The 14,566-nt window shown below is 37.3% G+C and overlaps 4 protein-coding genes across 4 annotated transcripts in view; 3 read left to right on the forward strand and 1 right to left on the reverse strand.

Moving 5' to 3' along the window:
• The first annotated feature begins 296 nt into the window (after positions 1-296).
• LOC113216540 (E3 ubiquitin-protein ligase SIAH1A) lies at positions 297-5,127 on the forward strand. The gene is made up of 5 exons (XM_026436289.2): positions 297-487; positions 900-1,201; positions 1,314-1,553; positions 1,632-1,824; positions 1,915-5,127. Exons 2-5 carry the CDS (start codon positions 919-921, stop codon positions 2,114-2,116), a joined length of 918 nt encoding a protein of 305 aa, XP_026292074.1. The 5' UTR covers positions 297-487; positions 900-918; the 3' UTR covers positions 2,117-5,127.
• Positions 5,128-5,305: 178 nt separating this feature from the next.
• Positions 5,306-7,425, reverse strand: LOC113209105 (TM2 domain-containing protein almondex). Its single transcript, XM_026426461.2, has 6 exons — positions 7,224-7,425; positions 7,083-7,138; positions 6,849-6,998; positions 6,633-6,754; positions 6,401-6,544; positions 5,306-6,330 (listed from the first exon to the last, which is right to left on the reverse strand). Exons 1-6 carry the CDS (start codon positions 7,303-7,305, stop codon positions 6,195-6,197), a joined length of 690 nt encoding a protein of 229 aa, XP_026282246.1. The 5' UTR covers positions 7,306-7,425; the 3' UTR covers positions 5,306-6,194.
• A 28-nt stretch (positions 7,426-7,453) lies between these two features.
• Positions 7,454-13,206, forward strand: LOC113209102 (leucine--tRNA ligase, cytoplasmic). The gene is made up of 19 exons (XM_026426458.2): positions 7,454-7,607; positions 8,013-8,231; positions 8,365-8,583; positions 8,652-8,813; positions 8,900-9,144; positions 9,221-9,452; positions 9,553-9,771; positions 9,871-10,011; positions 10,099-10,223; positions 10,322-10,509; positions 10,613-10,751; positions 10,843-11,116; positions 11,201-11,339; positions 11,412-11,520; positions 11,642-11,879; positions 11,965-12,231; positions 12,314-12,526; positions 12,621-12,855; positions 12,942-13,206. The coding sequence occupies exons 1-19, from the start codon at positions 7,605-7,607 to the stop codon at positions 13,145-13,147; spliced, it is 3,573 nt and encodes a 1,190-aa protein (XP_026282243.1). The 5' UTR covers positions 7,454-7,604; the 3' UTR covers positions 13,148-13,206.
• A 365-nt stretch (positions 13,207-13,571) lies between these two features.
• LOC113209098 (septin-7) overlaps positions 13,572-14,566 on the forward strand; it is a 42,563-nt gene continuing 41,568 nt past the window's right edge. Inside the window, exon 1 of the mRNA XM_026426450.2 lies at positions 13,572-13,873. Within this exon, the coding sequence (XP_026282235.1) occupies positions 13,861-13,873 (13 nt within the window). The 5' untranslated portion in view covers positions 13,572-13,860. The remainder of the gene's footprint in view (positions 13,874-14,566) is intronic.

Genomic DNA, 14,566 nt, shown 5'->3' on the forward strand with positions numbered 1-14,566 from the left:
CATCGCTTTTGACCACTTTTGTCAATACTTTCAATGTACGTATCTGAAACATGGCGCGGCTGCACCACACTTTGGCTCACTTGTTCAGCGGTACATACTTTTCAATTACGGCGAACTGCCCAGAGAAAAGCACTGGCTCTTGCTGCTTCGTGCTGCTGCTATGCCTGCGCCCGCGTTTGAATTTGTGCGCCACACTGGAAACCATGGATTGGTTAGCGTTGTGGAAACGCCACCACCCTCCCCCGTCTCACAACTCCATGCTTCTTCCCCCATTCCTCCCCCCCCCTTTTCCCCTGCCCATGTTGTGTGACGTAGTCGAGTCGCTCGCCATCGGACTATTATTGCCAGTTTAGTAGTTACGGATTTGTGAGTGATGCTTGCAAAACTGTCATAATTTATGGCGTACCTAACGGGCATTCGATCGGAAGGTACTCGCGAACCTCCGTCCTCCGTTTCATTCATCTACAGCTGACTGCTGCTGCTGGAGGTAAACCAAAATGAGAGAGACTTTTTTCATCAATGACGCCCATAACCTTACTGTTCTTAATATTTTCTTATGTATAAAACAACAATCTCAAATCTTCGTAGGTATTTCACTTTATGTTCTCAGTTAATCGATATTTTCCTTTCTATTTTCTTTTTTAATGAAAGCCTCTATGAAATAACTTAAGTTTCCACACTATAACATCAGTTGCCATTTATTGTGTAAACTCCTGTTGTTGATGTTAATTAGCCAATTAATTTTCTCTGGGAACAATTTGAACTTTTGTATTATTTTAACTAGAATGTCTATTTTATTATTGTTTAATTTTGGTTCAGATCGGATGTTCATTATTTTCTCTGAAACTCAGTGCCACCAATATTATCAAGTCTAATAACTTTGTTTTTTTTCTTTTCAGCTCTTATTTTCTCCGGAGAATGGAGGTGCCCAAGAGGCGAGGAATATTGTCTAACTCTGCCTCTGCAGGTTCATTGCAAACGGGTTCTCTTAGTACCAATTCTGGAACCGGTCATGCAATGAATCACTCTTCTCACACAACACATCCCCCTCAGGCCACATCAGATCTTGCCAGTTTATTTGAGTGTCCAGTGTGTTTTGACTATGTCCTCCCCCCTATATTTCAATGTCAAGCGGGCCACTTGGCCTGCTCCAACTGCAGGCCAAAGCTTACGTGCTGTCCAACTTGCCGTGGACCTTTGGGTAAGTTACATAATATACCTTCCCACATCGTTCAATTTATATAATGTTATGTAGCTACCTGTGAGTTCATGTTTGACTGCGTTTATCTAACTTTTATTGTGTTTCTTTCCAGGCAATATTCGAAATTTGGCAATGGAAAAGGTAGCGACAACAGTGTCATTTCCATGCAAATATTCCACATCAGGTTGTACTGCTAGCCTTTTGCATACTGAAAAAGCTGAGCATGAAGAAGCATGCGAGTTCAGACCATACACTTGCCCCTGCCCCGGTGCTTCCTGTAAGTGGCAAGGGTCATTAGAACAAGTTATGCCTCATCTTATGATATCTCACAAATCCATCACAACTTTGCAAGGTATGTGTAAAAAAAAAAATGAAATTTAAAATTTGTTTTATTGATGGCTGTTATATTCTCAACACTTAATCTTTTTAGGTGAAGACATAGTCTTCCTTGCAACAGATATAAACCTTCCAGGGGCTGTTGATTGGGTGATGATGCAGTCATGTTACGGACACCACTTTATGCTTGTTTTAGAAAAGCAAGAAAAATTTGATGGCCATCAACAGTTTTTTGCTATAGTGCAGCTTATAGGCTCCAGAAAACAAGCAGAAAGTTTCACATACAAGTAAGCATTTACATTAAAATTTGCCATGTTGTTGATGTAACTATTTTTACCTCTATCATTTCTCATTTACTTAATTCTTAAAATTTCCAGGCTTGAATTAAATGGCACTCGCAGGAAACTAACTTGGGAAGCCACCCCTCGATCTATACATGAGGGTGTCAGCACAGCTATTCTAAATTCAGATTGTTTAGTATTTGATACGACAATTGCACAACTATTCGCTGACAATGGCAATTTAGGGATAAATGTTACTATTTCTCATGATGCTGCAAGTCAGTCAGCAGTATTTTGAAATTGTGTATGAAAGAAATATTTTTTCCTTATCTCATCCATCCTGCTGGAAATCATCAGGAAAATACTTGCTCTGGTCATCTAAACAAGCATTGTTCTCATTTATCAATTATTCACCACATTAACTGAACCTTACATGCTTTGTTTTTGTGAAGCCATATATAATCCATTAGTACAGGCTTAGTCTTGGGATAGTGAGTATCCATTCATTACCTAGCTATTTCTCCAAAGCATCCAACCAACTTATCACTTCTCTCATGAATTCTGTGATTCAAAGTACAGCACAGCAATGAGACTGTTGCTTCATATTTGTTTCATTGTGTACCAAAAAATCAAAACTCCAGTTTACTGTGTGTATACTTTATGAAAGTGAGGTTTTAGGTATTTCTTGATATAAAGTGATGAAGGTGAAGTTAGCTGGGCTTCCCTTGTCACATGTGAGGGTTTTGTGAGCCCATTTTCCTATGATTCTCACCATCTAACATAGTACATCACAAGACATTCTTCAATATCCAACATTTATCTAATCTATTAAAATTTATCATGGTCTTGGTGGCACATTAGTTGACCAGCTTTTTCTGTGATTTAATCTGCCCAAGATCATATATATTATGGGTAATTTTCAAAAAAATGTCTGGCCTTTTAATTTTGTCTTAAATACTTTGTGTAAATACAGAGGTGTATTTTGTAGGTTAATTGTATTGCTATCTATTTGATTTTGAGCTTTACCCTTTTGTACATTGCCTCTGTAAGAGTCAAATAGGAGTTTTTTGTGTGTTCTTATCTGTTACCATTGTTTTGTTGAAAGATCAGGCGAGTAATGCGCAACCAAGACCATCGGCCTCTTTATTTTAATTTTTTTTCACATATGATTAAAAATTGTTTCTTTGGAACGCTAAGTCTAGTATTAATAAATATATTTTTGTATAGATCTATAAGTAGAGCTATGTATTCCAGTGATGAGTCGCATTTTTCAATGAGGAATGTAGGCCACACATGGCCACAAATTAACATAGCTCATTTAAAACTATGAGCTAGTCGTGTCACTTAAGTTCACATTTTGTAGAATATTCCTCTGCAAAATTTTGTTGATCTGGAATCGCTCTGATTGCTGTGATAAAATTATTTTCTCGTAGCTACTTTAGTATTATTCTGCTGTGAGTTAATGTTGTATGGCTTCCGATGTATGGTGGGTATTTTAGGTGCAATATGAGTAAAAATAACCACCAGTCAATATAGTTGGCCAATTTTGTAGCAGTAATGGAATTCCATTATATCTCAGTATATATTTGAAATGAATATGACATAGGGATGGCTGCATCCCCCCCCCCCCCCCCTTTCTTTTGTGTGGACCAAATATGTCAAAAACCTTTATTGCTGGTCATTGTTTGTAAAGATAACATGATCTAAGCAGGCTGTCTGTTTTTTCATTCTTTTTCGTTTTTTATTTTGAAATTCAGAAGTAGGTTGTGGTCTGTAGACTTTGCAGATGTTTGGTTACTGCTTCATTGGCTAAAACAAGACTGCAGCTGCTGCTGGTGGGATTCTAGTATTTTTGAAAGATGTAAAATTATTTTTTTTTCCAGATAAATATATAATTTGAAGTGCCATGTTTAAATAGTTTAAAACTGACAGTGGTGCTTTGTCAATGTGTAAGCATATGATGTAAGTTGCACTGGCTACCTGATGCACACTAATGTCTAAAATGTGAATCTATCTAATATTTATTATTACATACTGTTCTATGTGAGTGTGAAGTATTCATTGTATTTCAACCAAAGGTCATTACTTGGTAGGTCTGTTTGTGGAATGCTAAAAGATGGTTTGATTTCTTTACGTTTCTAATGTATACATTCTAGTTCCATCTGATTAAAATAATTTGCCTGACTTTTAATTGATTACTATAAGACAAAACTAGACACACTTATAATGTTGTGGGACAAGAAAAGCATTAACTTTCCCATTTGATATTGTCTGGTCTATTCATATTATTGTGTTGCCCTCCAAATCTGTATCTACACAGAGATTGAACTATCAAAAACAAAGTGTACTCAATTCAAGAAGAGTTGTTGCAGCTATATCGAAACATGTTTTAATTAACATCTAATCCATTATGTGAGTGTGAAAACTTAAATTCTCAAAAAATCTATACTTCAGATCATGATCAACACAAGAGAACACAAGTATCTCCTGTGTTTCTTGTTTTGATTTCTTTTTAGAGGAATCTTGATTACTTTTGCTCTAGTGGAACAGTAGTATATGAGCCAAAGATGAATGAACTTCTTTCCTTTCAAGCTGGGTGTGCAAGGGCAATTCCTAACTTGCCATAAAATAATGCACAGTGCTGTCCAGCAAATGTTTATATACACCTTTTGGTTGGTCTGCAAAATTGTTAAAGACACTGTCACTCTATCCAAGTGAATCTCCTAAAATGATGTAAATTGTAACTTTGTAACATATCAACGTGTTATCCTTTCTTTTGGAGTTTCTGGCTTCATTGTATCTTTGTTGTGCCAAAATAGTTTGAAATTCTAGCCTTATGTGCAACTGAGAGAAATGCAAGAGAGCCCAAATTTTGTTACAAGTTAATTCTTAATTGAACATCAAATCCAAAAACGTGGATGGATACTATATACCAAAGTCATTATATTTGTCATGTTCTACATGAACTGATGCTTGTAACTATTGGTGTCCAGTGTGTGACCTTTAATTTCTTCACTTTTATTTTTAACTCCAAAAGTTTTGATTTTTGTATAATTGTATTTATTTTCCTAGTTTATGATCATATTGCCAAGATTGTTTGATAAGATTTGGCATGCACATATTTGTGAAATTGATTGTTTACACCATGTGATGTCTCCAGCCCTTTACAACTATAATACTGTGTACAGCACAGCTTCAAAAATGCCTGGTGTCTTACTGTTCTAGTTTTGAAGCAATCCTCTCAAACCGTATAGAATATGCCTCCATTAAATTATTAATAAACAATAAAACAAATACCAAGAATTCTAACCTTAGTAGTTCTGTGTCCTGTATGTCTTACAAACAAATTACTATATTTGGAGTTTGGATTGATATGCTAGCTGGGTTGCGTACTTTTGAGTGCTCTTTTATTAGTAATGCACACATATTTTAATGCAATGGTTAATGCAGAAAATGGTGTGTAAGGTCAGAAAAAGTACTAAAAATGGAAGTCTGATTAATTTTTTCTATTTTCAGTTTTAATTATCTGAACTAGAGGTATCACAGCCAATATGAAATCTGAAAATCCGGACTGATGCAGTTATAAACTAAAAACCCCACAAGAAAACACTTGTCAGTCAACAAGTTGAAGTACTATGAATACATTTTCAATTTAGATAGCAGTAAATAATGGTGAAAGATTATTTTTGTGAGCAAGAATGAAGCAATTTCCTTTAGCGGCAGAAGTTACCTCATGAAACTTAAACAAGTCATATTATAGATGCCAAGCAGCAGATACACAGTGGAATTTTAATGAATTATTTGTTAACTGTACAATAGTTTCCACACAAAATTGGAAAAATTGGCCAATGTATAAAAAGAAGAAAACTATATAGTTGCCTATTTCATACTGTATCACAGACATTAGATCTACTACATAATATGATTGCAAAGGATGGAAGGTATGTACAAGAGGTTGATTCCACTGAGCACTGCTACCATTTACGCTATGCCATGGTGTGTGACCCATCCCATCACACTCAACATGTTAAAAACAAAACCCTCGTTTGAGCCAAAACTTCCTTAGCTCTAGCAAGGTACCATTTGAACATTCAACAAATTCTTTGATGTTATAAACGATAATCAAGAGATTGAATTATGAATGAAATGCCCTTTCTGCTGCAGTAGGGTTAAGTAAGGGGAAGATTAATACAGCTTATTTTATAACAGAGATGGCAATAATTAGAGAATTTAACGTAAATAGCTGTGCATTAAAGAAAATGTGACGAATATAATGCAAATTTTGGGATATTTACATATCATTATCTTCCCCTGGAGTAGTTTTTTTCACCATCTGACTCTAGCAGCTTTCTAGACAACAGACTTAACAAAACAAATCACAAGTACAATGAACCATCAGCTGGCCCAAGATAATGAAGAGCAATTAAGATGACATCAATTAAAGTCCAGACTCCAAGTCCTCCAAAGCTGAACAACTTGCCAATTCCTTCTTGCCAATGACCTAAATAAAACCTAGAAAAAATAATTTATACAATTAGAAAAAAATACAAAGTTTCTTCAGTTAGGAAGGTTTTAAGCTTACCTATCAGCACCAAAGCCGCCAAGGGTGATACTTAATGCGAGGGCTGTGCTCCAGCGATATCCACCTGTCCAGTTGCATGGTAGATTTTTAAAGAATTTCCTTTTGCCCAAGCAGATTACATTGTCCTTTACAGAGCAATTAGTTCTGAAAAAGTATAATGTAGGTTAAAAAGAGAATTTTTTAAAATTCTTAAACTTATGCTGATTATTTCCATTTGGAAATTCTGGCTAACCTATAGTAAGCTTTGGGTGAAGCAACAGAGTTGCAATTGGCCTTTTGAGTACAGGTGTGCTCCCAATGATCAGTTTGATAACAGTAACGACAGACCATACTCTTTTTTAGGATTCTATCTCCCTGTGAAGAAAAGGAAAGAAATTAGCAATATTCGTGAAGTAGAGTTTTCCTTAGCATTCTTATCTTATCTTACATCATATACTCAGCTACTCACTAGACAGCCCTCTGTGGCAGTACAAGTAATGTTGTAAGTTCTTCCATAGACGCAGCTATCATTCAGCGTTTTCAGCGTCGAACAATCAAGGCAATGTGCTGGTAGCTCACTGCACAATGTGTTTGATGGGCAGGATTTATTTTGACTTTCCTGTAATATAGAAGATTTGAATAAGGAAGTAAAAGAGGTTATTCCAGCTATTTAAATAAAATCATATTTTGAGCCCAAACCCACATCTCTAGTTTGTGAAGCTGAACCTGTCACGTTGGGTGAAACGGATGGCGGGCCAACTGCAGTAAAATCACTTAAATTTATTAATAAAAAATGGACAGAAGTATTTGTTGTTCCTTAACCTCCAGATACATCTGAACTTACCATTTTCTTGCTGCACACCGCATATACCTATAATAGATGACATAAAGAGACAAAATGCTGCTATACGGTATGTAAAGTTCATACTGTAATAATTGATTGAAATCTTTGCATATCGAATGATTGAATTCTAACGCTCAACAGAAATTCGCAACAGTACGTCGTCTGTTACTTTTTGTGTGGAACGTAAACGAAGGAACGAACGAAAACAAACTGGTTCTGTGAATAGTGGACGGTTGCCTGTAAATAATGACATCTGTGTATACACAGTACAGTGGACTGTGTATACGCCTGTATACGTATACGCAGTACAGTACAGTGTTTATCCTGGCCACACGTGTAACATATTAGGACTCAAGTACTGAAATTGATTATCCTGCTGCAATGGTAGGTATTGAACTAGGTACCAGCTGTAAATATGGCTTGACGTACTTTGGCGTATCGCATTTCATTTAATGTGTTGTTAAAGTAGTGCATCTGGCTGACGTAACCTGGCTTGTCATGCTGCTACATTTGTGAAGTTTTCTTTGATCATAGCTTGTCATTACATTTGACTTATTATACCAATCCTGCAAGCCAAATTTGATGTATTCTTATGAAAATTGAAATTATTTGTGACAAAGAGTCGTCCCCATTTCTGAAAGGTTTTGGGTAGGTGCCGGTCTTGGCCGTGTGGTGCCCCTTAATATTGCAATAGTTGAATGATTTTTACAGATTTTGTTTATGAATGGAGGAAATTTCATATCCCTGTCCATCTATGGTGTATTTTCTGTATCATCAATTATTTTTCAGGCAGGAAATCTGGATAGGAAAGGTACCTTTAAGGTAGAATACCTCCAGAAAATTGAGAAAGATGTGCAAGAAAAGTGGGAAAAAGAAAAAGTTCATGAGGCTGATGCTCCCGTATCTCCCAAGAAGAGTCCTGATGAGAAGTTCCTTGTGACATTTCCATTCCCGTACATGAACGGACGTCTTCATCTTGGACACACCTTCTCGCTATCAAAATGCGAGGTGAGTGGTAGTAGCTTAAAACTCCTACATCAAATTTAGAGCAATTTTTTCAAAGATAATATATCTAAGTCGATTTCATTATTTTAATATGTTTTGCATACACTTTTAAAGTATTTTTTTTACTTTATTACAGTTTGCAGTAAGGTTTCAAAGAATGAAGGGGAAGAAAGTTTTGTTCCCCTTTGGATTTCATTGTACGGGAATGCCTATCAAGGCTTGTTCTGATAAATTAAAAAGAGAAATAGAAACCTTTGGTTATCCTCCTCAGTTTCCTATTGATGATAATACATCCACAAAAACTGCTGAATCCAAGGAGGATCTTATAATTAAAGATAAAAGCAAAGGAAAAAAGGTATGGTTCATTTGGTCTTTAGATAACTTGCTAAACAACAGTAAGTCACAATTTTTGTTTAATTTTAGAGCAAGGCTGTTGCTAAAACTGGATCTGCTAAATATCAATGGCAAATTATGCAAAGTCTTGGTCTTGATGATGAAGAAATAAAACAGTTTGCTGATGCTGCTCATTGGCTTGATTACTTTCCACCACTTGCTATTGCAGACCTTCGCAGTATTGGTGTACACGTAAGTACAAGGGTTTTGTTGCTGTTCGAAAAACTTATCTTATGCTTGAAACATTTTTATTAAATTTCCTTTATTCACAATCATAGGTTGATTGGCGTCGCACCTTCATAACTACGGATGCCAATCCATTCTTTGACTCCTTTGTTAGGTGGCAATTTATCCGCCTGAAAGAAAGAGGAAAGATCTTCTATGGCAAAAGACACACAATTTTCTCTCCCAAAGACAACCAACCTTGTATGGACCATGACCGTAGCTCAGGTGAAGGGGTTGGTCCTACGGAGTACACGCTTGTGAAGATGAAAGTTGCTGGAAAGGTCCCTGAGAAGCTCAAGTAAGTCATTTTTAAGAAAGTGCTAAAAATTTCTATAAATTCTAAGTAATAAATTTGAGAGAATTTCTTGTTTCAGGAAGGTGGGCAGTAAACCTATTTTTCTAGTAGCTGCCACCCTTCGGCCTGAAACTATGTATGGGCAGACTAACTGTTGGGTTCGACCAGACATGCGCTATATTGCTTTCCAAACAAGTCTCCCTGCTGGTGATATTTTTATCTGCACAGAAAGAGCTGCTCGGAACATGTCTTACCAAGGATACACTCCTACTGAAGGAAAAGTTGAAATTATTGCAGAACTGTTGGGGCAGGTTGTTATTTTCTCCTAATACATTTGGTATTTTTAGACCATTTGAACATCTACTGAATTTGTGTTTTGAAAGTATTGCTAACAGAGACTTTTCTTTCTAGGATATTATGGGTTTGGCACTTAATGCTCCTCTCACCTCCAATAAAATTATCTATACACTACCAATGCTGACTATCAAGGAAGATAAAGGCACAGGTGTTGTTACTAGTGTTCCTTCAGACTCTCCAGATGATTATGCTGCATTTATGGATCTGAAAAAGAAACAACCTTTCCGTGAGAAGTATTTAATCAGTGATGACATGATTCTTCCTTATGAACCGGTAATTCTTAAATTTACTCTTAGTTTGTTTTCAATTTTGGCTAGTCTCATATTTGTGTCCCTGTTGTTGTTCATGTTTGTTTCTTAAATTTTCTCACAGATACCTGTTATTGAGATTCCTGATTTGGGAAATATGTGTGCTGTCTTTTTATATGACAAACTCAAGATTCAGAGCCAAAATGACAAGGAAAAACTACTGGAGGCTAAGGAACAGTCATACCTCAGGGGCTTTTATGAAGGGGTATGCATGCACTTGTGTATTTAATGTCCAACTTATCTCTGATTAGTTTTTGTGTATGAGGTGGATAAACTTCTGCATTTGCGTTAGGTAATGTGTGCTGGACCCTTCACAGGGAAGAAAGTGCAAGATGTGAAAAAAGATGTTCAAAAACTACTGGCTGATGCAGGAGATGCTATCATTTACCATGAACCAGAAAAAACTATCATATCGAGGTAAATAAGTTTTAGCTCTACATATTGGTCTGTATACAGAAACCTACCAACCGTATTTTGTCTGAAAATTGAGTTGGTATACCTCATTCAATTTCTAGGTCCGGAGATGAATGTGTTGTTGCCCTATGTAACCAGTGGTATCTTGATTATAAAAATGAAGACTGGAAAGCTCAAGCAAAGAAGTGCCTTGATGATATGAACACCTATCATGAGGAAGTGAGAAGAAATTTCACAGCAACTCTCAGTTGGCTACATGAATATGCTTGTTCTAGGACATATGGCCTTGGTGGGTTTTAAGTCATTTATTGATTTTATTGTCTTATTTGCATTGTATGATACTGTATGTGTCCTTTATATTACTACTGTTGTTCGTTTTTCTGAATGTTTAGGTACTAAACTTCCATGGGATGAGCAGTGGCTCATAGAGTCTTTATCTGACTCTACTATTTACATGGCTTTCTATACTGTGGCTCATTTTCTTCAGGAAGGCACTTTCCGTGGAGAAAATGGAAATAAAATGGGAATCAAGTATAGAAACAATATTTTTTTTAAATGTCATGTTTGATGGTAGAAGTTACTTTTCCTGAATCCTCTAATATTTTTTTAAACTCTAATTTAGGCCTGAACAGATGACCCCTGAAGTTTGGGACTACATATTTTTGAGGAAAGATGTTTATCCCAAAGCAAGTGGTATTCCTAAGGAACACTTAGATGTCATGCGCCGAGAATTTGAATTTTGGTATCCTGTTGATCTCCGCGTATCAGGAAAAGATCTTATTCAAAACCATCTTAGCTTTTTCCTCTTCAACCACTGCGCCATGTGGCCTGAGGACAATAGCAAATGGCCCAAAGGTGTTCGAGCCAATGGACATCTTCTTCTAAATTCTGCAAAGGTTCATCAATCAAGTCAACATGAATACTAAGTAGAAGTTATTTCAATATGTAATTATTTTAATTTAATATTCTCTTCTCTGCAGATGTCAAAGTCTGATGGAAATTTCCTGACTCTCTCTGATGCTGTCCGTAAATTCAGTGCTGATGGTATGAGACTGTGTTTAGCTGATGCAGGTGACTCTGTGGAAGATGCAAATTTTGTGGAGAGTATGGCAGATGCTGGTAAGGTTTTACTGCTGTTATATGTTCACTGGTTTACTAGAACATTGAGATGAGGAAGTAATGTCTTTGTAGGTATTCTCCGTCTTTATACATTTATTGAATGGGTGAAAGAAATTCTTGCTACTAAAGACTCTCTGCGAACTGGTCCAGATGACACATTCAATGATAAGGTTTTTAAGAGGTATGTATACAAAAGTGTACCTTGACATGTTTCCTTCGTCTGTCTGTTACTTTCCGTCTTCAAAGCTAAGTGTATACTGTAACTTGGCATAAATTACAAAATTAAATCTTTATTTTTCCAGTGAAATAAATTTGAAAATCAGTGAATCAGAAGAAAACTACAGTCGTATGCTATTTAAAGAAGCACTTCGTACCTGCTTCTTTGAGTTTCAAGCAGCTCGAGACAAGTACAGAGAACTTACTGCATTTGATGGTGGCATGCATCTGAACTTGGTTCTCCAATACATTGAAACACAGGCTCTGATTCTATCTCCAATTTGTCCACATGTATCTGAACATGTTTATCAATTGTTAGGCAAAGTATGTAGCTTGTCTTATCGCGTACCTTTTACCAACTTGTTTTGAGATGAATCAGCAATATTGTTCATTTTTACAAAATTCTCAGAACCACAGCATTGTGACTGCTAGGTGGCCCACTGGAGGGGCTGTAGATGAAATTCTTGTGAAGTCATCAGCATATTTGATTGAAGCTGCTCATTCTTTCCGTATTTTGCTGAAAAACTTCATTGCGAATCAATTGAAAAAAGGCAAAGGCAAAACAACAGCACCTCCAGTGACACCTCAAAAGCCGACTGTTGGCGTTATCTTTGTAGCCAAAATATTTCCACCTTGGCAAAGCACTGTTCTAACAACAATGAAGAAATTGCATGACGTAAGCGTATTTTTCTTTTCAAATTCGTTGCTATTCTGATTGTACTACAATTATGGCTCTCATATTTTTCTTTCCTTCCTAGTCTAATGGAGGTCTTCCTGACAACAAAGTAATTTCTGTGGAACTTCAAAGCAAACCAGAACTAAAGAAATACATGAAACGTGTCATGCCTTTTGTTCAAGCCACAAGAGAAAAGGTTGAGACAATTGGACTGAAAGCCTTGAACCTCACTCTAGATTTCGATGAAACTGAAGTCCTTTGTAAGAATGTTCACTATCTGGCTTCTACATTGGATGTGCGTACCAACTACCTTTTTCATTGAATACTTTCTTCACTGTTGGTTTTATTTTTGCCTCCCTTATGTTTCCTGTTAATCGGATTTGTTCCAGTTGGATGAGGTAGTTATCAAACCAGCTGATTGTGATGAAGCACCAGAAAATGTGCGTGAAGAATGTTGTCCTGGTGTTCCCTATATGACTTTTGGAACAAAGCCAGGTGTTAACTTGACTTTCATCAATCCCACCTGCCACAATGGGTTATTTACCCATAATGTGCCGATCTATGATAAGGATACGGCTGAAAAAGTTGCTTTGCGCATCATCAAGATGGACAAGGGCATAAAAGGTATTTACTTTAGCCAGTGAAACAGACTAAGTTCTGTGCATGATATGTTTACTCATACTGTATCATATTTTGTCTTTATTTCTTAGGTACTCAAACAGTTGAACTATATCGATACATAGATCCTGAGATGGGCCCACGCACCATACCTAATTTGAACAGTCCATTGGCTGGAAAGGAGCTCATACCATCTAGTGCAGAATTTCAAGCTGATGTTACTACAGGAAAAGTGGAAGTTGCTGTCAATGGAAAGAGTAATCCAGTTGGATCTCAGTTATTATATGTTGTAAAGTAAAGAGGTGTGTCATTATTAAATTAATTGGTGAATTATAGAATAAAATTTTACAAAATGTATTATTTTTATTTATTACTGAGATGATATTTGTAACTAAATTAAGATAATTTCAAACCATTAAAATGCAAATTGTTTTATTCGAAATTTTAAAATAAACTTAACGATTTATTGCATCCAACAACTTCTTTCAAAGTCTTCTCTTAAAAAATTTCTAAAAGTAGCTACGTTGCGCTACGCTGCGAATGAGTTTGAAACTTTAGAAAAGTTTGAAATACTCGCCGGCAGAGTGCGCGCGCCGCTTTGGATAAAACCGAGACTGCGTACGAATAACGACTCGGTCTTACAAATATCGAAGTTATGCGTGTGTAAGAGAGAGAAGGTGTGGTATTTTTGGAGAAAAGTTGGGCAACCTTCCGACAAGAAGAAACTATCCAAATAGACCCACCTCTTGGCTTCAAATCTTATCCGTTGGGTGTTTGCCATCTGTTACATGCCTTGTTCCTCTTACAACTTGAGAAAAACTGGTTTCTAGTCAAGAAGCTAGAGGAACGGTCGTCTGCTGGAGGCTGGAGAGTACACCCGACAACACTGGTGTTGTGGTCATAGTGCAGTGGAGGCCTGTCCGAAAGGATTATTTGACTGTGCGTGTTGTTGTTTTATTTCAATTCTGTGCGTTTTTTGTATGAAATTAGGCAACATCAATCATCATCAAGATGCAGAGAAGTGGTGAGTAAAGTAGGAGAGGTGGCACATGCTGTTTGGAAGTGTCAGAGCTATAAACACGGGAGGAGACCCGGCGTTTAGGCCTCGGCGCCTGCCTGGGGCTAGATCCAGCCCAGACTTGGTGGCGCCAAAGCCAGAGAAACGGATTTGCGCGTTCAAATTACGTCGTGTTTATCGGTAGCCGGCCCCTCTGCGTCTTCTGGATATACCCTGCAGTGTACGAGTAGCATAACCGGCTCAAATTTCAGCCCAAGCTAGTTTCTTCGAATTTTGAACATGACAAGTGAGGTTAGAAGTCACACTTGCTTTGTCTCCCCCCCCCCCTATCCACCTTACCTACCCCAACTGGGGTCGGGCTCGGAACCCAGACGGTCCAGACCAATCCCACCTGTCCTCTCCCGATGGAGCTCCCTCCGCTCGGGACATACCTGGTCTCATGACTGGGGAAGATTTGATTAAACGCGTTGACGGAGACCATCAAAACAACGTCTTGTCATTGTGTTAACACAATGGGCACTTGGATCTTGGATATTTGTTTCTGCAGTCTCCGTTCACCGCAGTTAATTCCCAAAATTCGGATTAGCTGTCAGCTCCGCGGATCCGCTCCGATTTTTTTCGCCAGCCACTGCCATAGGCCTACCCATCGGCGATATCGTTCGATTCGGTGAGGGCACTTTGGGGAGGAGTGTAGGGTAC

The sequence above is a fragment of the Frankliniella occidentalis genome, unplaced genomic scaffold (assembly GCF_000697945.3).
Source record: "Frankliniella occidentalis isolate FOCC.00 unplaced genomic scaffold, Focc_3.1 Scaffold80, whole genome shotgun sequence".
Taxonomy (NCBI): Eukaryota; Metazoa; Arthropoda; class Insecta; order Thysanoptera; family Thripidae; genus Frankliniella; species Frankliniella occidentalis.

Excerpts from the sequence above, each read along its gene's own strand:
- LOC113216540 (XM_026436289.2), top strand. The coding sequence starts at position 919 with ATGGAGGTGCCCAAGAGGCGAGGAATATTGTCTAACTCTGCCTCTGCA. Across the intron at positions 1,554-1,631 it reads ATCCATCACAACTTTGCAAG|GTGAAGACATAGTCTTCCTT; the intron begins GTATGTGTAAAA and ends TAATCTTTTTAG. Across the intron at positions 1,825-1,914 it reads GCAGAAAGTTTCACATACAA|GCTTGAATTAAATGGCACTC; the intron begins GTAAGCATTTAC and ends TAAAATTTCCAG.
- LOC113209105 (XM_026426461.2), bottom strand. The coding sequence starts at position 7,305 with ATGAACTTTACATACCGTATAGCAGCATTTTGTCTCTTTATGTCATCT. Across the intron at positions 7,139-7,223 it reads CGGTGTGCAGCAAGAAAATG|TTGGCCCGCCATCCGTTTCA; the intron begins GTAAGTTCAGAT and ends ATTTTACTGCAG. Across the intron at positions 6,331-6,400 it reads GGCGGCTTTGGTGCTGATAG|GTTTTATTTAGGTCATTGGC; the intron begins GTAAGCTTAAAA and ends TATTTTTTCTAG.
- LOC113209102 (XM_026426458.2), top strand. Across the intron at positions 8,584-8,651 it reads ATAAAAGCAAAGGAAAAAAG|AGCAAGGCTGTTGCTAAAAC; the intron begins GTATGGTTCATT and ends GTTTAATTTTAG. Across the intron at positions 11,880-11,964 it reads TTTATCAATTGTTAGGCAAA|AACCACAGCATTGTGACTGC; the intron begins GTATGTAGCTTG and ends CAAAATTCTCAG.